Source organism: Lontra canadensis, unplaced genomic scaffold, assembly GCF_010015895.1.
Source record: "Lontra canadensis isolate GAN:19392208 unplaced genomic scaffold, GSC_riverotter_1.0 scaffold2, whole genome shotgun sequence".
Classification (NCBI taxonomy): domain Eukaryota; kingdom Metazoa; phylum Chordata; class Mammalia; order Carnivora; family Mustelidae; genus Lontra; species Lontra canadensis.
Window position 1 is genome coordinate 63,511,932 of NW_022630996.1, and position 26,347 is coordinate 63,538,278.

At 38.6% G+C, this 26,347-nt stretch overlaps 2 protein-coding genes across 9 annotated transcripts in view; one reads left to right on the forward strand and one right to left on the reverse strand.

Moving 5' to 3' along the window:
- The first annotated feature begins 316 nt into the window (after nt 1-316).
- LOC116878181 (lanosterol 14-alpha demethylase) lies at nt 317-21,001 on the forward strand. Of its 2 annotated transcripts, none has more exons than XM_032875401.1 (10): nt 317-651; nt 2,307-2,405; nt 6,343-6,519; nt 7,710-7,836; nt 9,385-9,559; nt 11,385-11,504; nt 12,146-12,341; nt 13,555-13,650; nt 14,811-14,979; nt 20,743-21,001. In XM_032875401.1, exons 1-10 carry the CDS (start codon nt 478-480, stop codon nt 20,919-20,921), a joined length of 1,512 nt encoding a protein of 503 aa, XP_032731292.1. In that variant the 5' UTR covers nt 317-477; the 3' UTR covers nt 20,922-21,001. The 2 variants fall into 2 exon arrangements, with proteins under 2 accessions (XP_032731292.1, XP_032731300.1); XM_032875409.1 differs by lacking the exon at nt 317-651 and adding an exon at nt 657-675.
- Nucleotides 21,002-24,940: 3,939 nt separating this feature from the next.
- AKAP9 (A-kinase anchoring protein 9) overlaps nt 24,941-26,347 on the reverse strand; it is a 197,840-nt gene continuing 196,433 nt past the window's right edge. For all 7 annotated transcript variants that reach the window (XM_032875423.1, XM_032875435.1, XM_032875432.1 and 4 more), the window contains one exon: nt 24,941-25,479. In XM_032875423.1, the coding sequence (XP_032731314.1) occupies nt 25,445-25,479 (35 nt within the window). In that variant the 3' untranslated portion in view covers nt 24,941-25,444. The remainder of the gene's footprint in view (nt 25,480-26,347) is intronic.

Consider the following 26,347-nt stretch of genomic DNA (forward strand, 5'->3'; position numbering starts at 1 on the left):
GCACCGCCTCCGCTGCCATCCCTCAGCAAACTCCGCTCTGAGATCCCTCCGCCCGCCCTTTCCCGGCGCTGTATCGTGGTGCCCCGCACCCCGGGCCACGCAGGCTCAGGTGGCCCGCGATTCTCAGGGGGTGACCGTCTCTTTAGCTTTCGTTCTTTTCTGTCTCTGTACCACTCATTCCATAAGTGCAGCCTGTTTTTTTCAGGGCCTCTCTCCTGGCGTAAGGAGACCTCGGCCATATTAAGACCTACTTGGGGGCGTGGTTAGCATCAGGCCCGCCCCGTTCTGTGACGCACAGTGGCGCGCGTGGGAGCCGAGAGTAGGGGGTGGGACTGGGTTTAGTAGGAGACCTGGGGGCCGGGGCCGCCTCCGGACGCCAGTCTACCGGCTTTACTCGCTCCATCGAGTCGGAAGAGCGGTGGCGACCTCGGCCTCCAGCGTCTCTGGCGAACTGTAGTGGCTGCAGCGGCGGTCAGGATGGTGTTGCTGGGTTTACTGCAGGCGGGCGGGTCGGTGCTGGGGCAGGCGATGGAGCGGGTGACCGGCGGCAACCTCCTGTCCATGCTGCTGATCGCCTGCGCCTTCACCCTTGGCCTAGTCTACCTGTTCCGCCTCGCAGTCGGCCACCTGGCCCCCCTGCCCGCGGGGGCGGTACGTGCACCCTAGGGGATCCGGGTGGGGGACGCAGCGACCACTGGTCTAAGGGCTAGCGGGGCGAGGACAAAGGCGGCCAAAGTGCTAGCGGGAGTGGCGGCGCAGCCGTGCTCAGATGGGCGACGGGGGCGGACGCACTGGGGACGGGGAAGTGGCTGCTCCCTCTGCTGCTTGTGGTCGCGACTTACTTGGTCTTGCTGGCTTATCGTTATGCCATACATTAATACCTGTCAGACTCGTCTTAATTGGGGTGGCATGGGACTGACCTCATCGCTGGGGGTGCTGGGGGTCCTGCAATCTGTAGCGATTCTGGCGGTGGCCGCGTGTCTGGTCTTGGTGGGCGTCGTGCTTGCCGCGTTTATGGTCTTAGTGGTGGTTGTGCTGGCTGAGGTGCTGGTGCCCCAAATGGCCGAGGCCAGACTGTCGGCTGTAGCATTGAGCGCCTTGGTGGTCGTCATCTTGGTGATTGCCCTGGTGGGGTTCAGTATCCTTTGGGCTGTAGTATTGCCCCTAATGGCGATTTCTATCTGTATGGGGGTGGGGGGCGTGTTTGGTAGGGTGGGAGTGACTGGATTGTCCCTTCTTATGATGCTAAGAAGTGTCAGTTTCTTTAATTTAGTGTTTTTATTGACCACTAGCTTCATACTTACCTAATAATATTTGATGAATGCATCCTTAACCAAACAACACCAAGTAGCTTTTAAAACTGCCCTTTTACTGGCAATGGAATGTATGAACTTTTGACCAAGTCGTTTTTTAAAACCTAGGGCATCGGAAGTACCTTTTATAGTGAGTGAGAAGGAGTTCCTGCTAGTGCTGATCTACTCTAAAATCAGTGGATGAGGGGCGCTGGGTGGTTCAGTTGATTAAGCATCTGGTCCTTGATCTCAGCTCAGGTCTTGATCTCAGGGTCCTGAGTTTAGACCCCATGCTGGGTGTGGAGACTACTTAAAAAGTAAAATAAAATCAGTGGATGAGATGTGTTCTGTTTCCTCATAAATGTAGCTTCTTAAACATTTCACATCTTTCTATACCTCAAGTTACTGTTTGTCTTTTTCTATACCTTCTTTAGGCAAGATTCTGGAACTAAAATTGTGCGTGGTAGTGGTAAAGACAATACAGTTTGATTTTCCTGGTTTTTTTTTGGGGGGGGGGCTAATGGTTAAGAACGTTACCTAGAGCCACCAATAAATAATACTAGACATACACTGGACAGTGTTCAGCATGTGTAATTACAATACCTTTGTGTTTGTCTAGTCACTTATACCATGTTTTGAGTTTCGGTTCTTTTTACTATGGCCACTCTCCAAAGATATTTGCAGTTTGGCAGTTTTTAAGTTAGGTAACTTTTTAGTATTAGTGGTAAATTTCATGTGTTTGATCAGGAAACTAAAAAACTAAAATGGTTATCTCGGGCTGCCTGGGTGGCTCAGTCGTTAAGCATCTGCCTTTGGCTCACGTCATGATCCCAGGGTCCTTGGATCGAGCCGCATAAGGCTCCCTGCTCGGTGGGAAGCCTGCTTCTCCCTCTCCCACTCTCTCTGCTTATGTTCCCTCTCTCTGTCTCTCACTGTCAAATAAATAAAGTCTTAAAACAAACAGGATATCTCAAAATGAAATCTGAACCCGCAATTTTTTGTCTTCTTTTGCAGAAAAGTCCACCATACATTTTCTCTCCAATTCCATTCCTTGGACATGCCATAGCATTTGGGAAAAGTCCAATTGAATTCCTAGAAAATGCATATGAGAAGGTAAGTCTTCCAAATAATTATAGGAAAAGAAATTTGTGCTTTTCAAACTTTTTTTAAATGGCAGAACATTAAAAAAAAAGTGTAATCTTAGGCTTATCCCCAGTATAGGAAACCAATTAAATTGGAGCTGTTCCTGTTTAAGCTGGCGGGGTCTTGGAGACTCTTGTAACTTTTTCTGTGTCTTGGGTGATCTCTGAGACATCACTGAGGAAAGTTCTGGCAGCTGTGATTTAAAAACCACTTGCTTACTTAAAAAAAAAACAAAAAAACCACTTGCCTAAATTTTGTACTTACTGATCATAGTTAAAATTGATACTGATCGATCCTTCTTTTTCTTAACCGGTCCCCTGTGGAATTTTCTAACCTGCTCTACATATCTGTGACTTCAGTTTCACTTGGATGACCCACAGGGTACCATGGCCACTCAGATCTTTGTCCCTCTTCTCTCTAGTGAGCTTTCCAATACCAGTTCAGCCATTTATCCCACAGTTCCACTGTGAATTGTTGTCACTCTTAACTCTTTCAGCGCCACAATATAAATTTAAACACTTTAGTCTTAGACCACAACTTCTTTTCCTGGCTTTCTTCTTCAGTTCCTTCCATTAGAACCATTCTTTGACCTTATTAGATTTTCCAATCCATTGTCCCATTTACTTTCTCCTGACCGGTTAGCTTCTTTTCTTCACTTTCCTTTGTTTTCCAGTTTGGTACAGTGGTCCATCATTTCAGTGCCACTGTGGCCAATACCATACATACTCTGGATCTTTTCATTTTGCTTACCTAGTAAAACCCCAAACTTGTGGGGATTTTTCTTTTTCTTTTCTTCCTCGCACCAGATTAGTTCCTTCCTAACATCAGGATTCCCTACGTGAATGAACTTTGAACACTGCTCAACAATCGTGTTATGCCAAAGTATGTCTGGCATACTTTCTACTCCTCACAATGATGATTCAAACCTTCACTTTTCTAAACTCCTAATTCTTCCTATCAAAGTAGATGACTTTGTCTCCTCTTTAGAGATGTAAAACCATCCAAAGAGAAACTTCTCATGTTCCCACTTTCAAACATCATTCTCTTTTCTTCCTGTTACACTAATTATAAAACACTGACTTTGTACCACTAAGTTCTTTACATAGATTATCTGACTGAAGTTCCACAAAAATCCTTTCAGGTATATCCATTGTATAGATGATAAAACTGAGAAAACAGGTTACATAATTTGTTCTTGGGCTCACTACTGGCTAGTGGCCAAGCCAGGATTTATACATCGTCTAATTTCTGAATCTGTGCTTTTAATAATAATAATAAAACATGGTCTAATTTCTGAGTCTGTGCTTTTAATAATAATAATTGTAATAATAATAGTGGTAGTAGTAGTAGTAGTAGTAGTAGTAAACACAAGTAAATTTACTATGGCCAACACTCTCTTTTCTAATATATCTAAAATATCTATATCTATTTATATATCTCTCTGTACACACACCCACACATCATGGATAAGGTGATACATATTTAGTCTTGATAATAGGTTCTGTTATTTCCATTTTATGAATGAGGGAAACTGAAGTACAGAGAGGTTAAGTTCTCTGACTGTAGGACCAAGGTCACAACAGCTAACAGGTAGAGGACCTGGGCAGTTTGGCTCTAGAATCTTTTTTTTTTTTTTTTTTTAGTTTTTTTTTTTGAGATTAAACAGGCGGGTTTTATTATCAAATGTAACAATTCTACGAAAACTCTAGTACCGTGGTTAAGTATTACTTTCTATCTTAAAGTCTCTCAGAGCTTTGGGCCGACAGCATCTTAAGGCATCAAGTATAAACAACTCTTTTTCTGATCTTAAGTGCCAGTTGTCACCAATTTTCAGACCAAATGTTGTGTTTTGCTTTGTTTTGTTTTTTCCTACTACAGTTAGAGGGCCATTGCTGGTCAGATGAAGAGGGAATGTTTGGCTCTCCATTCAAGGTGTCAATCAAAATAATGCAAAGGAAATAAAAATATTGGCTCTAGAATCTTGTGCTCTGAGCCCAGCAGGGGCTATCATGTTGATTTTATACTATTTTGCTTCCTTTTGGAAGTTAAAGTCTCAATCCATCTTTGATCTCAGGAACCTTATGCAATTATTTCTTCTTTGTGTAGTGACTGCCTTCAACTGGATCTTTCCCATTTTCTCTGAAAAATTTTCAAAAGTCGCTCATTTAAAAAGACTAGAGCTTCTCTTGACTTACAGATCTCCTCTCATGCCCCTCCCCCATTAGCAAATTTTCTGTACTTAACTGTTTCCAAATCCAAATCTCCTGTTTACTTACTCTCAGTCTACCCTAGTCTGTCTGTCAGCCCCTTCACTAATGAGCTCCATGTCCTAGTTTAATGAACTTGACCCCTCAGCTGTATTTGTCACTGGTGACTACTCCCTCCTTCTTAAATGTGTCTTCTCTCATTTGCCCCCTTATTTCTCTGACTGCTTTTTCTCTAACTCATTCGTGGGCTCATGCCTGGGCATTTACTGTTGGGGTTCATGGAGGTTTGGGCCTTGGCCTTTAGTCTTTCCTAGGTGATTTCATCTCTAACCTGTGGCTTCACTTACTAGACATAGCTAGATGACACCCAAAGTAATGTCTCTGGTTAAGGTCTCTTCTCCAGCTCCAGACCTAGATGTCCCAACTTCCACATGATTCTTCCTGAGTTGTCTCACAGGTGCCTGAAATCCAGCATTTCCGAAGGCTAACCCTTGGTTTTTCTCTCTCCAATCCTGGTTGTCTTGTTTTCTCTTCTCACCATTTTTCTGTTTGCCAGAAGCCTAGGATTCATTCTTGATACTTCCCTTTCTCAATCCATTGATGTCTGCAGATTCTCTCTTCAAAATAATTCAGTATCCATCTGCTTCTGTGTGCACTGTCCCATCATTACCACATGGCAAGTTTTCATCATCAGGTTCCTGCAATAGGCTCTAACTCGTCTGACATTCCTTCTGCTCTTGTTTCACCCTCCTCCTTATAGGAGCCAGAGGGATCTTTCTTTTAAAATATGCATATACCAGTGTGTCCCTCCCATGCAGTTTAAAATCTTCTATGGGTTTCCATTGCTTGTAAGAAAAAACTTCCTAATATGGCTTATGAGACTCTGTATGGTCTAGGCCCTGCAGACTCAGCTCTCATCTTGTCCTTCCCCACCACCTGCCGCCCCCCATTCGGATCTTCGTGCATGCCGGGGTGTCTCATCCTTTGAGCCTCAGCTCAGGTGGCCTTTCCTCCCTTTGGTCTCCCTTTTATCAGTTCTCTCCTCAAGGAGTTGCTTTCCTTCCAATAGTACTTATCACATTTGCACTTTTACATTTGTTAATGTGATTATTTGATTTAGTTGTATCCCCAGAGCCTGGTCTTTACTAATAATCAGAAAACTTCAAGGTAAAGCATTTAACACCTAACCAGATTAACAAAAGTTTAAAAATGAAATAATTTAGTGTTGGTGGGATAGTAGTAAACTGGGTAACTAAATAAACTTCGGATGTCTTTACACAGCAAGCACAATAGGACAGGTCATAACCTTTGGTGACTCCTGTAAATTTATCTTTAATCAAGGGGGAAAAAGGTCTGTATTCTCAGAGATACTCATTGCAGAATTATCCGTAATAAATAAAGAACTGACATATCATCCATATGTCCAATAATGAAAGAATAATTCCTAAAATTATGATGTCTGTGTAAAGGATAGAGAATATTTTCAGTAGAAACTGAAAAAAAGCAGAATAAAAAGTTTGTATTTCACTTTCAACTGGATGAAAATAATTACAAATTTGGACAAAGACTGGGTGAATAATTGCATTAAAGTTTATGCGTGTTTTAATTTTCAAAAATGTTTTGTGAATTAATGAATTAGGGTTTTGTCTAGGGGTACATATTTTTCAGTATCATCACTATGGCTACTTTTCTTTCTTTAGTATGGACCTGTATTTAGTTTTACCATGGTGGGCAAGACATTTACTTATCTTCTGGGGAGTGATGCTGCTGCACTGCTTTTTAATAGTAAAAATGAGGACCTGAATGCAGAAGATGTCTACAGTCGTCTGACAACACCTGTGTTTGGGAAGGGAGTTGCATATGATGTGCCAAATCCGGTAGGTGACACCGGTATCTTCAAGAAAGACAAATCTGTAATATAATAGTTACAGCTGATAGTATAATATTGTACATTTAGAATGTAGAAATACATTCCTTGGTTCAAAAAATTGTAGAATGAGAGATTTAAAAGGAAAGGCCTGGGTAACTGATGAGGAATGGGTTATTGTTTTATAGCTGCAGACATGGGCTAAGCAATTTTAAAGGTTGCCTGAACAAAGAGAATTGATGATAACTTAGGGCATTGATTCGAGTGGGTAACAAGAAAATCTCATTATTTCATTGGAAGGGCCTCCTATGACTCTACTACCTGAAACTCTAGCATATGCACTCTTTTGAGCTAGAGATTGTTGGCTTTAGAAGTGGGTGTGATTTCTTTTCCCCTCTTAAAGTCAGATATTAAAGTGGTGCAAATTGATGCAAAACACAGATGAGATCATTGGCTCTGTGGCTTGGTGTGGGCTCTGGCTGAGATCGTACCACACATGACCTAGTATCCTAGTATAGTGGTTAAGAGTTGACATTAAGTATTATTTCTGGGGATGAGCGAGGTGCGGGGGAATGAATGGCTCCTCAAGGCCAAATGCAAGAACCCTAGAAAATCCCTCTGGTCAAATATATCTACTCATTTTTTCACACTGATGATCAGATTCTTAAAATAGAAATGTCCCAATGGTTTACAACCATTGGTTGTCTCAGTGTGAATTTATTTCAGTCAGACTATATTGAAATTCTCGTTAAACTTCTGGAAGATAGTGAGAAGAATGATAGTTGTTTGGGAATGGAATGGGAAAATATATGAAGTAGGATAAAAATGATATGGAAACATAATGAACATTTGGGGACTTGTGTTAGTATCTGGTTTGGGTTGGGATGCTAGAACATAACAGGATAGGAAAGGGAAGCCCTCGGGTCAGGAGTGGGAAAATGCATATGTAGGAAGGAAAGGCAGTGGGATTCCTAATTTATCATTAGTTGAGGGCCTGCATAGCAGGTATCTCTGTATGTGTTACTTCAGATCCATGTCTGGTGTAGTTTTTAAAAATCCTTTTATTATTTTGATTTCAATATCTTTTTTTTAGAATATTGTTTTCTTCGAATGTTACAGAGTTATAATAACCCAAATGAATCTTCCGATAAAAGAAAATTGTGTTTTAATGCTTGGTATTATACTGTTAATATTTTGAAGGTTTTTTTGGAGCAGAAGAAAATGTTAAAAAGTGGCCTTAACATAGCCCACTTTAGACAGCATGTTTCTATAATTGAGAAAGAAACAAAGGAATACTTCCAGAGTTGGGGAGAAAGTGGAGAAAAAAGTAAGCAAACTGTTTTGGTTTTGCATTTGTCCTAGTATTTCTACTTTTTTTTATGACTAGAAATATAAGAATATGTGTGTGTGTAATGAAAAACCATCTGCAGCGTATGTAAAAACCACCTCAGATTATTGGAATGAATATGTTTTGATAACCACAGAGTTAAAAAGACCTGAGAGGAAGTGATTATTGCTGTTCACCTAGCAAAAACCTTAGAATGGGTTAATTAACGTCCACGTATTTGTACAAATAGGAGTCATGGTTAAATTTTGAAATAAACTGAACGTAAGACTTTTGGCAAGGTCATTTTAAGACAAAAAGTAAAATAACTTTTTTTTAACTCACCACGAGCAAGTAAAAGTCTAAATGATTTAATTTTGTATGTCATACCCTATCTATCTGATATTGTATGGAAATGATTTATTTAATGAAATGAGTAAATTTAAATACATAGGCTTACTCTACCACCAAATGTTACTATATGCTTTCTTGCATTATGTATAGCATATAATGAGTATAACTTGATCTTCTTTGGATATTTATGTGAATCCATTATTTATATTGGACAATAAGTGTTCCTCTAGGAGAAAATTCCCACCCCAAGTCAGGAAGCAACATCTGCCTCACTGGGCATCAAGACCTCTGTGTGGGTCTCCATATTTTGGGTGTGGTCTTCAGTTTTTAAATGGTCCAGAAACTTCATTTTGTTTTTAAGCCACCTAAAGCTGATGTGATATATTTCTAACCATCTAAGAAGCTGATGTATAAACCAAAATGCCAACTTAATAAGTATAAGTGAGACAAAGTTACAGTACCAAGAACACCAGAATTTGCTAAACTTCATTGGCAAATCTAACTGCAAAGCCAAGTGATAATTGGAAGTTCATTTGGTAAACACAGAATTAAAGAACAAGGCATTGGGTAATTTTTATGACTTTTAAATGTCATCCATATGTGCTTCTCTGACGTATCTGTCTCCAGTTTGGGATATACCAACTGATGATTAGCTACAGTTTTCTTACATATATAGGCAAGACCTCAAATTTTAGTCCTGGTCTAACTGCTTTTGACCTTTGAACTCCTGTAACTTTATTGGAAAGAAGTACTTGGAACTCCTGTAACTTTATTAATTTTTTAAAAATTTTTATTTTTAAGTAATCTCTACACCCAGTGCAGGGCTCAAACTCATGACTCCAAGATCAAAAATCACATGCTCTATCAACTGAGCCAGCTAGGTGCCCCTCACTGTATTCATTTTTATCTTCAATTTATCTTTTCAAGTTGAAGAGTTATGAGTGAGGTCCAGGGATGCCTTTGTGGCTTCCATTTTGGCTGTTCAGAGATGCTTCCCATCATGAGTTTCTTGCCTCTCTTTGTTGTGTCCAAGTCTGTCTGTATGCTCTTTTTTTAATTGAAGATACAAACAGGATATTGTTGGTTCTTGAGTTTGTATTCTCGGTTTTCCTTTGTAATACTTTTACATCTCTAAGAAAGTGAAAATTTCAAAAGACTATTTGGCAGTAGTAATGGGAATGATCTTTTTTCCTCTAGATTTGTTTGAGGCTCTTTCTGAGCTCATAATTTTAACAGCTAGCCATTGTTTACATGGAAAGGAAATCAGAAGTCAACTCAATGAGAAAGTGGCACAGCTGTATGCAGATCTGGATGGAGGTTTCAGCCATGCGGCCTGGCTGCTGCCAGGCTGGCTCCCTTTGCCTAGTTTCAGGTATGGATAAAGACACCGTACTTGCTTATTTAACTGTAGAAATGCTGCAGTGTTGGTATGCTTTGCATTCACCAGGATAAAAAAAATAAACATAAAACAGACAAATTAGGGGAGATTATGAGCCCCCTTCTTCTGTAAGAATTCAAGACAGGTTTTCTTTATCTAGTGAGCTCATTTAAGCTCAGTTTCAGTTGATAAGAGGTCATGTGTTGTGTAGCTGTTCTCATTTAAAACCTACTTATCTCACATATCCCGTCTACTCAGAAAGGTCTCTGGGATCAACCTAACAGTGATACACCCCTCTATGCACTTATTTGAAAATATGACCGTTTTATAGTTTTTATGTTTTTATAATCTGTTGTGAAATTTCTTTGTTTTGAAGTATTAGTGCTTTTCTCACAACTTTACTGTGATTTCCTTAAAGGTGGGGACCATCTGATACAAAGAAATATTGCTTATAGGACTTGACATATATTTTAGTGTCTTGCATATTAGTGGGCTTTCTATACCTGTTGATTCATTTCCGTTCAGGTGAGAGATGGGAGGACTTAAACTGGTACTACCTTTTTCTGCTTCTGCTACATAGTTTTGTATAGTTTCAGGTTAATGAGGGGGAGAAAAAGAGAAAGCCAGGAGAAATTCTCTGGAATTCTTTGGAACTTGTAAAACATTATATTTGTAAGGAACTTTGCAGTTTTCAAAATGTTTTCATCCATAACCTGTAGTGGGGTCTCCAGGAACGTGCAACAAGTCATTTTTCCCTTTTCTATTTCCTATATGAAGTCAGAAATGCCTGAGCTTGGTATGATAGACCTTTCCCACTTTAGCCCAAGTCTTTCTCTGTCTTACCTGAACCAAATGATTTAACCAGATTATTCATTCCCTTTCTTAAAACAAGCCTTCTGTTTTTCTGGCACTGCTGTGTTCATATTGGGAAACATCTTCCCACATTGTCTCAGCAGATCCTCAGTAACAGTCTTACAAACACAGCGGAGCAGCAGTTTTTATTGGAAGGCTTAGGCAGTCAGCTAGGTAGTCAGGTTGCCTGGTTTTAAGAGGCTAGGTAGAGGCTAGGTAGTCAGGTTGCCTGGTTTTAAATTTCAGCTCCACTGCTTTCTGGCTGTGTGTAACATGAAGCTGCCTGTTAAGTGAGGCTAAGAGCATCTACCTCACAGGAGGTAAAAGTGGGTAATTAACTTTCTCAAACATGAGCACTCTACTTTAAAGGTTAAGATTTGGGGACCTGAAGTTTGTTTTCTGACTATACTAGTATTTTTGCCTCTATAAAACCATGTTGTCTCAGAAAATCAAAAGTAGAATCAAATCCTATACACTGTAGTTGTGTTCTAAATCCTAGATTTAGATCATCCTAAATAAATCTTAGGTTTATTTAAATTCTGACTCCTACAGAAAAACCAGAATGACTCTCCATCTTTTTCAAAAATTAATTTGGTTAAAATTGGAATTTTGTTAATTTAAAGGAGTATTCTTCTGTTAAACTGGAAAATGGTTCTGAGGTAATAATCATAAGTCTTGTTTTAGACCTTGCGTTAGAACACAGGAAGTATATTAGGAATCAGGGATATATATGTTAGGACACATTTCTTGCCTTTAAGGATCCTAGAAATTTCTCACAGTATGAGATTTTTACAGCTTCTCTTTTTCTTTTGGTTCTGAGTTTTTTTTTTTATCAGTTGTTTTATTAGAGTCATTTAAATTAGTTAAATAAGGTTGCTGTAAGCGAGGTCCTGGTTATTTTCAAAATGAATCTTAATGCCAGAAAGTATGACATTATTTTTTAGTCATTTTTGTCTTTGAATTGCAGACGTAGGGACAGAGCTCATCGAGAGATCAAGAATATTTTCTATAAAGCAATCCAGAAGCGCAGACAGTCAGAAGAAAAAATTGATGACATTCTCCAAACTTTACTAGATTCTACTTACAAGTAAGAGATGTTTGGATCACATGTTAAGCCGAAGCAGGAAATTGTATATTAAAACAAAGTTAAATAATATGTCCAGTTAAAAAGTAGTGATGTTGACAAAATTAGTAGCTATGAGCCTTGGGCTTGTTAAATGGATGAGACATGAATTACTGGGATCCCATCGCCTTCCTGGAGCCTGAGGACCACATATGGGGAAACATCTGCTGACAAACCACAGCAACATCTTTTGTAATGAAAATCATACTTTTCTTTTGTCTGCCTCTTTCCCCTCAGGAGAAAATTCTCATTTGTGTTGGGCAAATGCAAGACTATTAACACCTGAAAAATTCACTCACTATGACCCTTTATTTAAATGTGGAGCATGGGGGCGTCTGGGTGGCTTAGTAGGTTAAGGCCTCTGCCTTTGGCTCGGGTCATGATCCCAGGGTCCTGGGATCGAGCCCCGCATCGGGCTCTCTGCTCAGCGGGGGGCCTGCTTCCCCCTCTCTCTCTCTGCCTGCCTTTCTGCCTACTTGTGATCTCTGTCTGTCAAATAAATAAATAAAATCTTAAAAATAAATAAATAAATAAATAAATAAATAAATGTGGAGCATGGAGTGGGTCTGCCGAACTGTTAAATTCGTGTGTGACTCCTTCCACAGGGATGGGCGTCCTTTGACAGATGATGAAGTGGCGGGCATGCTTATTGGACTGCTCTTGGCTGGCCAGCACACATCCTCAACTACTAGTGCCTGGATGGGCTTTTTTTTGGCCAGAGACAAAACACTTCAAGAGAAATGTTATTTAGAACAGAAAACAGTCTGTGGAGAACATCTCCCTCCTTTATCTTATGACCAGGTTTGTTGCATTTTTCCTTTCATTGCTTTGTGACTGCAGTATATAATGAATGGCTAGTTTTTAAAGGGGACAATTTGATATATTCTATTTACTATAGATTAAATTGTTTAGCTTCTTTTAGAAAATTCCCTACAGACCTCCGTGAACTGTCTTAACATTGGATTCAGTTTGCTAGTATTTTGTTGAGGATTTTTGCATCTGTGTTCATACAGAATATTGATGCGTAGTTTTATTATGAGGTCTTTGACAGGTTTTGGTGTATGGAGAAATGCTGGTCTCAGAGAATGAGTTTACAAGTGTTCCCTCCCCTTTTAGTGTTTTGGAAGAGTTTGCGAAGGATTGATAATCTTTCTTACATGTTTGGTTAGAATTCACCAGTGAAGCCATAGGAGTCTGTGCTTTTCTTTGTGGGAAGTTGATTATGTGTTATACATCTATTCAAACGTTTTGTTTCTTGAGTCTTTGGTTTTGTCCTTCTAGGAATTTGTCTATTTTCTTCTAGGTTACCTAATTCATTGGTTTACAGTTATCATAGTATTCTCTTATAATCCTTTCTATTTCTGTAAGGTCAGGAGTGATGGCTCTTTCATTCCCGATTTTATAACTTTTAAAATAATAACTTAATTGATACATAATTTACATACTATAGAATCAGTCCATTTAGAGTATATAACTTGCTATTTTTTGATATATTCAGAATTGTGAAAACCATCACAATTTTAGGGCATTTAAATCGCTACCAAAAGAAAGCTGGTGCCCATTAGCAGTCAAACGCGCCATTTCCCCCCACCGGCTACCACTAATCTACTTTTTGTCTGTATGGATTTCTGTATCCTGGACATTCTCATATAAATGGGATCATACAATATGTGGTCTTTTGTGACTGGCTTCTTTCACTTAGCATATTTTCAGGTTTCATACATGTGGTAGCATGATTTTTGCTAGTGTTTTCATTTTTTAGACAAGTGGATTTTTGCAGGCCCTTACTGTGCCATTCTTCAGAGTGATTACGGCTTATACTGATGGAATATTGGCCTCTTTCCCTTGTTGACCATGGATAATGACAGAATGAGATAATCTCAGACACTGAACCAGTTACCTCTGCACTTTTACTGCAATATAATCTATTTTATTATAACCCAGAAATTTAAACACATACTGCTGAAGTAAATTAAGATATTTCTAAAACTCGGGAAATGTTTTCCCTTTTTAGCTGAAGGATCTAAATTTACTTGATCGCTGTATAAAAGAAACATTAAGACTTCGACCTCCTATAATGACCATGATGAGAATGGCCAAAACTCCTCAGGTGAGTCTCTTGGTTAGATTTCCCTTTCCATTCCTGTTTAATTTATCAAAAAGAAGAAAAATATAACAGCAAAGAGAATGTTTTAAAAAGATTTATTTATTTTCTTTAATGGACAGAGATCACAAGTAGGCAGAGAGGCAGGCAGAGAGAGAGGAGGAAGCAGGCTCCCCACTGAACAGAGAGTCCGATGTGGGGCTGGATCCCAGGACCTTGAGATTATGACCTGAGTCGAAGGCAGAGGCTTTAGCCACCCAGGCGCCCCACAAAGAGAATTTTTTAAATTAAAAACGTAGAATAATCATTCCCATATAATTTCAATTTTTTATGTTCTAATATATAATTACATATTCTGATTATATAGATAATTTTATATAATTAGAGAGTATACATGCTAATCTGTTCCCTGCATTTTTATTTAACAATTAGGGTTTTTTTGTTTGTTTTTTTTTTTTAAGATTTTATTTATTTATTTGACACAGAGAAAGTGAGGGAGGGAACACAAGCAGTTGATTGGGAGAGGGAAAAGCAGACTTTCTGCTGAGCAGGGAGCCCGATGCGGGGCTCGATCCCAGGACCCTGGGATCATGACCTGAGCCGAAGGCAGACGCTTAACGACTGAGCCACCAAGGTGCCCTGACAATTAGGGTTTTCAAAATGGTAATATAGGGGCGCCTGGGTGGCTCAGTGGGTTAAACCTCTGCCTTCGGCTTGGGTCATGATCCCAGGGTCCTGGGATCGAGCCCCGCATCGGACTCTCTGCCCAGCGGGGAGCCTGCTTCCTCCTCTCTCTCTGCCTACTTATGATTTCTGTCAAATAAATTAAAAAAAAAAAAAGGTAGTATATTTTTTCCCCTGGTTTTTAAAAAAGCTTGTTTTGTTAAAAATTCTGTTAGTGTGGAAATATACAGATCAGATTGTGAAAGGCTCATTGATATCCCTCGGCTACCTCTGAGGTATTTCGGCTTTCTAAAGTTTTCAGCCCGGTGTTGGGTCACTTGGAAATCATCTTGAGTGAAAATAATTTTTAGCGGGCCTATCATCTAGCTAGTTTTAAAAATACATGTGGATCACATGTGTTAATGCTTTATTACACAATAGTCTGGTTATTTGGTAAAATAGTTCTTATGTTCTCTAACGAAATGTGTTGGTTTCGTTTGTAGACTGTGGCAGGGTATACCATTCCTCCAGGACATCAGGTGTGTGTCTCTCCCACTGTCAATCAGAGACTTAAAGACTCATGGGTAGAACGTCTGGACTTTAATCCTGATCGCTACTTACAGGACAATCCAGCATCAGGAGAGAAGTTTGCTTATGTGCCATTTGGAGCTGGTAAGATACCATTTTACATTTGAAATGTTTGTTCTGATAATATATTTATGTCTGTCAAAATAATCCATATGAATTTTATTTAAAAATATCTTTTCCTTTCCTCATAGGGACATTCCTGTCAACATTTGTAGGAGTTTAATCTTTGCCAAACTGGAAAAAGTATTTTCTTTGTTCTAAAGGAAATAGCTCAGTGAATCCTTGTATAATGCCCTGTTACCTTCTGACCAATTTAGTTTTTTCAGGTTTAATTTTTATAGTACACCCTGTTCTCCCTTATAACAGTATTTAAAGCTCTTTGTGAATTATTTTAAAGAGCCACAGAAATTAGCACACCATTTGGGCAATTATTTCAGGCTAAACATGGTAAGAGATTATCAGTGTTTCAGAAAAGAGCAAAAGCAGTCTTATTAAAATTGAAGCTTTTCTGGATTGTTAGTCAACTTTTTGGTGCTCTGCCTGTATCCTTAGGATAAAATGATCTTTAAATTTGGGCAGGTCTTGAATAGGTTTGCAAACTTACGCATTTCAGTTACCATCCTTAAATTATGCAGGCAAACCCTTGTTCCTGCGATAATCTCTCTCTTCACTGGTACTCTACAGATTAAACTACATTTTATGACTTCTTGTTTAGCCTTTCCAAAGAGATTTGAAGTGGCACAACTTTTTTTTGTCATTGGTCACACTGTCTCCATATGTAAAGGGAAGTATAAAGTACTTTAGGAACTTCAGATCTTATAACTTTAATAAATAAATTTAATAATATGGTATATAACATCACATATGTAAGAGTCGTAGATTGTTCAAACAGTTGGAAGGGGCATTAGTTCTATGGCGCAAAGTCTGCCCCAAAGAGGAGTCATTTCTAAACTGCTAATTGCCTGGGCTGCGCTTGAACTTCTTTAGGTAATAGATTGCTCAGTTACCTTCTGTGGCAGCTCATTTTGTTCTTTGGACAGATTCCATTTTTAAAAACTTAACATTAAATCTGTAATCTGGGGGCACTTGGCTGGCTCAGTTGGTAGAGCATGTGACACTCGGTCTCAGGGTCATGAGTTCAAGCCCCCATGTTGGGTGTTGAGGCTACTTAAAAAAAAGTTGTAATGTTTCCTTTTAACATCCCATTGTGTTTAAAACATCCCCTAGTTGTTTTCTCTGAAATTATACTGTATATCTTTGAGCTATCTGAATATAGGATATAATGTTCCCTCAAATTTTTCACCATTGTGCTACTTTCCTAGGGCTACTGTACCTCCCACAGACTGGGTGACTTAAAACAATAGACATTTATTCTTCCACATTTCTGGGGGCTGGAAGTCTGAAATTAAGATGTTGGCAGGCCATACTCTTCCTGTTGGCTCTAGCGGACAGTCTTTCCTTGCTTGTCCCCAACTTCTGGTGGCTCTTGGCCATCTTTGGCATTCCTTGGCTTGTTGCTCTCATCAATGCCTATCTTCATTCACTTTGCCATCTGCCCTGTGGGTGTATTTCTGAATCTGTGCATGGCTTTCTTTGAAGGACACACCAGCATTGGATTCAGGGCTCACCCTAACCTGGTATGACTTCATCGTAACTAATTATATCTGCAAAGTCTGATTTCTGAGTAGATATGAATTTTGGGGGGACACTGTTCTACCCCATATGATCATCATGTTAAACGTGTCCCAATTTCTTTAATCATGACTTTGTAATTGTATAAATTTTTCTGTGTTGGTGCATGTAGCATGTAGCTTATTCATTGTCATATTACCTTTGTGAATCATCAGAATTTATCCATTTTCCTATTAATTCATAGTTAGGGTACTTCTAGTTTCCTGCTATTAAAAATAATCCTTTAATCTTCCTGTGAGTAAGCCAACCCTCTCCTTAGATGTTATATTTGCATATGGAATGGTTTGTAAACACCCTTCTTAAATAGGGCTCCTAGAAGTAAGTGCATTTATGGGCCATGCAGCACTGTGCTAGTAATACGCATTTTAAAATTTTTCCTCTATTTAATCTTCACAACCACACTATGACTGTCATAGGGTTAGGGACTGTCATTTATTTTTCAGAAATGGAAACCAAGGCTCAACAAGGCTTTTTTCAATTCCAGTAATTTGATCTTTTTGTATTCCCGGAAAAGCTATCTTTTGTTACTGAGCTTACTACTTTATGAGGTTTTGGTAGGCTGGAGAGATTGGAAGGCATTGGTCATTTCTAAATATTTCTGATACCCTTTTTTATTAAGTTTGTCTCTCTGGCTTTTATATATAACCTTTTAAAAATACATGAATTATATTTCCTATTATTAAAATTCCCCTGACATTTTAATAAAAATTTCGAAGCAAAGTCAAAAGAATTTTATATTGAACATTCATATACCCGTTATCTAGATTCTGCCACTGGCATTTTACTTATACTTGCTTTATCACATATCCATCACTCGATTTACTTATCAAGTGCATTTTAAAGTAAACTATATATACATCAGTATATTGTCACCCTGCATTTTTCAGCAAGTATATAATAAACTACAGTTCAGTATTCTAGTTTTGATGTAAGATTTTACAGTGAAATATTCAAGTCAATATTCATTGTTTTGACAAATGAATAACCTCAACCAAATCTGATTTTTAAAATTGTTATTGTTTCCCAGTCCTGTCTAAAAACCTTCGCCTGGCCCCAAGCTATGAAGATATTCTCCTCTCTTATTCCCTATTAAAATTTGATGGTTTGGGGCACCTGGGTGGCTCTGTTGGTTAAGCATCTGCCTTTGGCTCAGGTCATGATCTAAGGGTCCTGGGATCAAGCCCTGCTTGGGGCTCCCTGCTCAGTGGGGAGTCTGCTTCTTGCTTTCCCTCTGTTCCCCTCCAACCCCCGCTGCTTGTGCTGTCTGCTCTCTCTTGTGCTTAATAAATAAAAGCTTAAAAGATTTTTTTGATGGTTTTAGCATTTATGTTTGGGTCTATGATCATCTGGAATTAGTTTTTGAGTTGGTATGAGACAGGAATTGAAGGTTTTGGTTTGTCGTTTTTAAAAAGATTTTATTTATTTGAGAAAGCAAGCAAGAGAGTATATATTGGGGGTTGGGGCAGAGGGATAGGGAGAAGCAGGCTCCACACTGAACAGGGAACCTGATGTGGGCTCTATCCCAGGACCCCAGGATCATGACCTGAGCCGAAGATAGATGCTTAACCAACTGAGCCGCACAGGCACCACCTCCCCTTTTTTTAATGCTAGATACAGTTATTCCCATACCATGTGTTAAAAAGACTTTTTCTTCCTTGGCTTGCTTTATTTACTGCCTTTGCTGATAATCAAATAACCATAAAAGTATGTCTTCGCCCTTTGCTCTATTTCATTGTTCTGTTTGTTGAGCCCTGTCCAGGACCACATTGTCTTGGTTGCTGTGGAAGAAAAAGAACCCCACTTTCTACTCTACACTCTACTTCTAACAACATTTCTGGCCACCAAATGTTTGGGTGTTTTTCCCACACGAATTTTCTATGGACACCCACTTGGGTGTCTTGCAGTTCAACTCGGTTCTGACACTATCCACCGGGGGTAATCACAGACCCCAGAGGTTAAGGGCGTAGTCCCACAAGACTCCCCCTTGCCCTCCATCACCTCAGATACCAGTTGCAAGTCCAGTTTGTCTCCTGTTCTTCTGACTGCTGAGCTATAAATCAGAGTTTTCTTGGTCTCCTCTTTGGGGTGCCACAGCTTCTTAAAATGGCTCACAGAACCCAGAAAGCAGTTTATTTACTAGATTAACAGTTTATTACAAAGCGGGGGGATACAACTCAGGAACAGCTTCTTGAGGAGATGCATAGGGCAAAGTATGGGGAAAGGAGCACAGAGCTTCCATGCTTTCTGGGAATGCCACATTCCCACCGTCTCCATATGTTCACCGCTCTGGAAAGCTCTCTGAATACAGCTCTCAGTCCTCCATACTATAGGGGTGAGGCTTCATTATGTAGGCATGATTGATTAAATCTTTGGTGATTAATTCAATCTCCAGCCCCTTTTCTGTCCTGGAGGTCAGGAGTTAGGGCTGTAAGTTCTAACCCTTTAAGCACATGGTTGGTTCCCCTGGCAGCCAGGCCCTACTCTGAGGGGATTTCTAGAAGTCCCCTCATCTACAAACCCAGGTGTGGTTGAAAGGGGCTTGTTTTGAATAACAAAAGTCTTTTTCTTTTATTGCTCTTTGCTCTTAAGAAATTCCAAGGTGTTTGAGGAGCTCTGGGCAAAGGATGGGAGAAAGAGCAAATATTTATTATAAACCACAGTATCACAGCTGTTGTACCTTTAGTATTGAAGTCAGACTTGAAGTCAGTTTAAGTCTTCCAACTTTTTATTTTATTTTTTTTCCCCAAGACTGCTCTGGATATCCTAGGTCCTCCTTTGCATTTCTATATGCATTTTTAAAAAATGTTCTCATTTGAATTCCACTTAGTTAACATACAGTGTAATATTAGTTTTAGGGGTATAATATAGTGACTCAACACTTCCATACAACACCCGGTGCTCATTACAACAAGTGCATACCTTAATCCCCATCACCTATTTCTCCCTTTCCCCCCACCCACCTCCATTCTGATAACCTTTAGTTTGTTCTCTATAGTTAAAGAGTCTGTTTCTTGGTTTGCCTCTTTTTCCCCTTTGCTCCTTTGTTCTTTAATTCCACGAGTGAAATCCGATGGCATTTGTCTTTCTCTGACTTATTTTGCTTAGCATAATAGTTTCTAGCTCCATCCATATTGTTGCAAATGTCAGGATTTCATTCCTTTTTTTTTTTTTTTTTAAATATTTTATCTATTTATTTGACAGAGATCACAGGTAGGCAGAGAGAGGAAGCAGGCTGCCCACGGAGCAGAGAGCCCAACAAGGGGCTTGATCCCAGGACCCTGAGACCATGACCTGAGCCGAAGGCAGAGGCTTTAACCCACTGAGCCACCCAGGCGCCCCAGGATTTCATTCTTTTTATGACTGTGTAATATTTCATTGTATATATGTACCACACCTTCTTTATCCATTCATGTTTATAGATACTTGGGCTATTTCCATAACTTAGCTATTGTAGGTAATGTTGTCATAAACATTGGGGTGCATGTATCCTTTTGAATTAGTATTTTTTATCCATTTGTTTTTGAATCAATTTGTCAGTTTTTATGTGTATATAACCTTTTAAATTTTGATCTTGGTATGTGTTGCTATTTTGATTTATTAAATCCCTTTTTATTCCATTGTTCTTTTGAAATGGCATTTAAAGTTTTTTTTAAAGATTGTATTTTTAAGTAATCTCTACGCCCAGTATGGGGCTCAAACTCACAACCGTGAGATCAGGAATTGCACACACTCCCCTGACTGGCCAGCCAGGTTGCCCCTGGCATTTAAAGTTTTGATTGACTTTTAATTAGGGCTCTCTTGGGACAGAAGCTAAGAATATTCTAGTGTATTTCCAAAGTAGATTGTCATCATAGATTTCAAATCTTACATGTATTTAAACTTAGATGTGACATTTCAAAAAAAAGCAATTAGAAGAGTCATTATATAATTATCCAAGTGCTGTTTCTCTTAAAAAAGAAACCTTGAAAATCTGAGATTTTTATTAACTATTTTATTTTACATTCTTCTTTTATGTGAAAAGAATATGTCATCTTTCCCCTATATAATCTCTATATCTGCTATCTTTCCAAAGTGTAAACAAATTTATCACTCCAGGAGAAAAGATGGGAAAAAGAATTTCAGTTGATTCTTAAAAAATTTTCCTTTTTTTAACAGGACGTCATCGTTGTATTGGGGAGAATTTTGCCTACGTTCAGATCAAGACAATTTGGTCCACTATGCTTCGTTTATATGAATTTGATCTCATTGATGGATATTTTCCCACTGTGAATTATACAACCATGATTCACACCCCTGAAAACCCAGTTATCCGATACAAACGAAGATCAAAATGAAAAAGGCCACAAGGAACTAACATGTGAAACATCACTGTAAACCGCAAAAGCATTTGAAGAGAATGAAGTTTACGAAACAACTCCTGGTGTATTTATACTTTTTTTTTGAATTTTAAAGGACAACTAGCTTAACTTACAGTTTTTATATTTTCTTAACTGAATGGTTCCATCAAATCTAATGGCATTTCAGATATTTCCTAATAGTTTTATGATGGCTATTAAGGAAACCAAACTCACTAGTATGAAATTATTTAGGATCTTGGTAATTGACAGATTCTAAACACAGTTTCCAGGTATTAATCTTAACATAGCTCTTGGAAAGTAGGTTTGGGGTATTTACATCTTAGACTAGATCTGTAAGTAGAAAAAAGCCCAGAGGCCCAGGGAGATACTTGGAAACTCAGGTTATTTATACTGAGTAATGTTTGTGTGTGTGAGGATGGGTGGATAGGGAACTCCCATTTAAAGCCTTTGATAAAAAAGTATCTCATCAGGGGCACCTGGCTGGCTCAGTGGGTTAAAGCCTCTGCCTTCGGCTCAGGTCATGATCCCAGAGTCCTGGGATCGAGCCCCGCATCGGGCTCTCTGCTCGGCGGGGAGCCTGCTTCCTCCTCCCTCTCTGCCTGCCTCTGCCTACTTGTGATCTCTCTCCCTGTCAAATAAATAAATAAAATGTTTAGGAAAAAAAAAAAAAAAAAGAATCTCATCAGTTGTTTTGGTATGATGATACCCAGCGATGGTGGAGCTATGCTGTAGAAAAATGTCCTTTGAAATTTTAAATTTTTTTATAAATATATATTTTTATCCCCAGGGGTACAGGTCTGTGAATTGCCAGGTTTACACACTTCACAGCACTCACCATAGCACATACCCTCCTCAATGTCCATAACCCCACCCCCCCAACCCTCCTCCCCCCATCAACCCTCAGTTTGTTTTGTGAGATTGAGTCACTTATGGTTTGTCTCCCTCCCAATCCCATCTTGTTTCATTTACTCCTCTCCTACCCCCTTAACCCCCCATGTTGCATCTCCTCTCCCTCATATCAGGGAGATCATATGATAGTTGTCTTTCTCTGATTGACTTATTTCACTAAGCATGATACCCTCTAGTTCCATCCACGTCTGTCCTTTGAAATTTTAACTGGAAGAAGCATTGTCTCCAGGAAATTAACAGATCTGATGATGACTTAGTAATTATATTTCCTAAAAAATAATAATACTAAAGAATGCACAAGTATCTTAATCTAATTACTAAATGCTATATATTTGTCTGATAAATTTCTATCTGGTTCCACATGGTGACATAAATGTGAAAGCCTGAAATAAAGTCCTTAAGGAATAGCTTTTGTTCTCTTTGGCTCTCGGTGGTTTCCTGCTTCCTCTCTTGAATCTAATTAGGGACGTTTCTGTTATTACTTCTGTTTACTAAAACTTAATTTAGGTTAAAAATCTTTAAAAAAAATACAAAATCAGAGATCAGGAACTCTGGCTTTAAGGTAGCATGGAGTATAGGGTCTTTGGGAGTAGTATCATTGGCTGCACTGTGTGCAGCCTGTGTTCAAGAATCAACTCAAAGTGTAACTGGGGACCTGACTATATACTTGTAATTTGACATGATCTGTTTTTGCTGGATGAGGCCAAACTATCTTCCCTTATGTATAAGGGGAAGATGCTAGAAGGGTTGTTGTGTTAAACTATTTGTGAAGGCAAAAAAAAAATCTCTGCTTTTAGAGATTTTTACATTAAGATTATCTGAGAAAAAAAATAGTCTATTCACTAATTGTAAAGTGGTGTGCTTCAGTGAGTAGAATTCAGGAATCTAGGAACTTGTATGGGGAAAAAAAATCCATCTTTGTACTAATTTCAAACTGTAATTTAGTATTTCCTTTATTTATGAAGCAAAAAACTATATGAGCCTTAGCAGTACCCAGGATTTTGAGAACAAAAATCACTGATTTTCCATATCACATAAAGATGTTTCAGATCTCCTGAAATGTCTTTTACTTCCATCATTATTTTAAAGTTATGGTAGTTATTAGATCAACTGCTAGATTCTTATTTCTAAAAACATACTATTTCTATGTAATCGGTTTCCTTCGCAACTCTATACATATGTGTTTAAAAGCACTATTCTGAGAAGGGACCCATAGTTTTCAACAAGACTATTAGAGAGGTTCATGGCACAAAGAATGTTCAAACCCTGAGTAAGGCTACTCTGTGCTTAGTGAGTAGTTTGTTTTAGACTTGAATAGACAATTTTTTAAAATTATTAACAAATAATGTATTATTTGTTTCATGGGTACAGGTCTATAATTCATCAATCTTACACAATACACAGTGCTCACCACAACACATACCTTCCCCAGTGTCCATCACGCAGCCACCCCATCCCTTCCACCCCCCTCCACTCCAGCAACCCTCAGTTTGTTTCCTGACATTAAGAGTCTCTTATGGTTTGTCTCCCTCTCTTTGGTTTTGTCTTGTTTCATTTTTTCCTCTCTTCCCCTGTGATCCTCTGCCTTGTTCCTCAAATTCCACATATCGGTGAGATCATAGGATAATTGTCTCTCTGATCTGATTGACTTATTTTGCTTAGTATAATACCCTCAAGTTCCATCCATGTTGTTGGAAATGGCAATATTTCATTTCTTGGTGGCTGCATAATATTCCATTGTGTATATATATATACACCGTATCTTTATCCATTCATCTGGGCTCTTTCCATAGTTTGGCTTTGAACAAACTTCATTTTTAACCACTGACTCATGACTGAGAAGCATCGATAAGATGTGGACTGCAGAGGCCTGATGGTCAGATAATGGGACATCTGTGCGTCTACCACCTTCTCCATTCTCTTTCATAGCAGAAGGGCCTTGAATGGCAAGCTATGCTCACTAAAAAAAGGTCCTCCTCAACTAAATGCTTTGGAATACATTTGTTATTTCTGGAACTCCTCTTACTTAGAACCCAGTTGCTCATATGGAAAAATTAGGTAATTTGAAATCTTTGAGAATGTAGAACTTGTTACCATAGCCTGTTTGTTGGTATAAAATCACAGATTGTCCAGGGGTAAGACAAAATCCTCAGGATATAAGCATTAAACACTACTCTCCTTGCTGTTTTAGTGAGATGCCGTATTTCAGGGAGGATCCTGGTTCAGTAATGCTGAGATTTACATTATGAGAGCTTCCCAATCTGGAATTTGGCTCGGACAGCAAGAATACTGCTTAATTCTGCTGGATTTAGCATTATGCTTAATACAATTTAAGATTCCTTCAGTTAAATGATTTCTGCATTGTCCTAGTAGGCATCGCTTTGTGAAGACACATCTTTGGACACAAGTAACACTAAACATAATTGGGCAATTATAGACTACTCATGAAAATATCAATATAGCTTTTAAAAAACAATATAAGTAGATGTAAAGTTGACATAGAGTGATACAGAAAACTTCTTAAGGGAGAGAGAGAAAAATCCCAATAGTATCTAAAATTAGAACAACTTTCTAAATCTCAAAATACACGTATTTGAGATGAGATCATCTGCACTGCCACTGACCAAATGTTTGTGTCCATATCCCCCCACCAAATTCTTATGTTGAAATCCAATCCTCAGTTTGTTGGTATTTGTTAGTGGGGCCTTTGGGAAGTGGTAAGGTCATGGGGGCAGATGTCTCATGAATGGGATTAATGTCCTTATAACAGACCTCAAATAGCTCCCGTCCCTTCTGCCATGTGATGATAGAGCAAGAAGATGGTATTCTATGAAACACGAAGCAGGCCCTTACTGGACATCAAATCTACTGGCACCTTGGTTTTTGACTTCCCAGACTCTAGAAGTGTGAGAAGTTAATTTCTGTTGTTTATAAGCCATCTAGTCTATGGTTATTTGGTTACAGCAGCCTGAATGAACTAAGACATACACCAAACACTACAGTTCAGTTAAAAATGAAGGTTCCAAAAAAAAAAAAAAAAAAAAAAAAAAGAAGGTTCCCCCAAAAAAGGTTCAAATACAGTGTGGTTAAAATGGTGAAGTCATTTTTATTTCAGTACTTGACAAAATACCCCATAAAATTCAAAACTTCTACCATTATACAAAAATAGGTCTCTACAAGTGATAGTATCTGTCTTCATCACCAGTAGCAAATATATTAGGGCAGAAACATGTAATTCAGTAGCCTTATAAGTGCAGGACACCTCAAGCTACACATTCAGCAGTATCATAATGCGCAAAAGTTTAATCTTTTCACCCATCCGATAAATACACAAGGTTTATAATTTAATCATTTAAATTAGCATTCCACAAATATACATGTAATTTAATGATTATTGTGCATGAATACATACACAATGCTAATATGTACAAATTCCAGTTTGTTTTCATGTGCTGGCAAGGGATCTGTATACAATCATAAGCTGTGTTCATATTGGTCCCACTGAATATCCACAATACAAAAGCACAAAAGAATGACTGATTTACAAAAGGCAATCTGTTTAAAATTACGTTGATTCATGTTTCAAAGGATTATCTTCTCATGCCAGCATGAAACTGGGTTGAACCTATGAGAGAAAAAGAAGATACATTAATGATTTTAAATTAAATTTCTACCTATGCCAGACCACTTAGTACAGGCACACCTTGGAGACACTGCAGGTTGGGTCCCAGACCACTGCAATCAAGTGAATATTGCAATACAGAGTCAAATAATTTTTTTTGTTTTCCCAGGTTAAAAAAAATTGTTTACACTATAAAAGTGCACAGTTGCATTATATCTAAAAGTACAGTGTACATACCTTTAACACTTTATTATTAAAAAGCGCTAATCATCGTCTGAGCTTATAATCTTTTTGGTGGTGGAGGGTCTTATCTTGATGTTGAAGGCTGCTGACCACGGTGGTGGTTGCTGAAGGGTGGGGTGGCTATGGCAATAACTTCAAATAAAATAAAAATGAAATTTGCTGCAACGACTGGCTCCACTGATTGGCTCTTCCTTCCATGCACAATTTCTCTGTATTGACAGCATTTACTCAGTGTAGAACTTTTATTTTTAGTGTAGAACTTTCAAAACTGGAATCAATCCTCAAACTCTGCTGCTTTATCAACTAAGTTTATGTAATAGTATAAATCCTTTGTTATCACTTCAACAATCTTCACATTATCTTCACTAGGAACAGATTCCATCTCAAGAGACCACTTGTTTTTGCTCATCCATAAGTAACCCCGAAAACATTAAAAAGTTTCATTATGAGATTGTAGCAGTTCAGTTCCATCTCCAGACTCCACTTTTAGTTCTCCTGCTACTTCCATCACATCTGCAGTTATTACTTCCTCCACTGAAGTCTTCAACACCTTAAAGTCATGCATGAGGGTTGAAATCAATGTCTTCCAAACTCCTGTTCATGTTGATATTTTGACATCTTCCCATGA

Excerpts from the sequence above, each read along its gene's own strand:
- LOC116878181 (XM_032875401.1), top strand. The coding sequence starts at position 478 with ATGGTGTTGCTGGGTTTACTGCAGGCGGGCGGGTCGGTGCTGGGGCAG. Across the intron at positions 652-2,306 it reads CCCCCCTGCCCGCGGGGGCG|AAAAGTCCACCATACATTTT; the intron begins GTACGTGCACCC and ends CTTCTTTTGCAG. Across the intron at positions 11,505-12,145 it reads TTACTAGATTCTACTTACAA|GGATGGGCGTCCTTTGACAG; the intron begins GTAAGAGATGTT and ends CTCCTTCCACAG.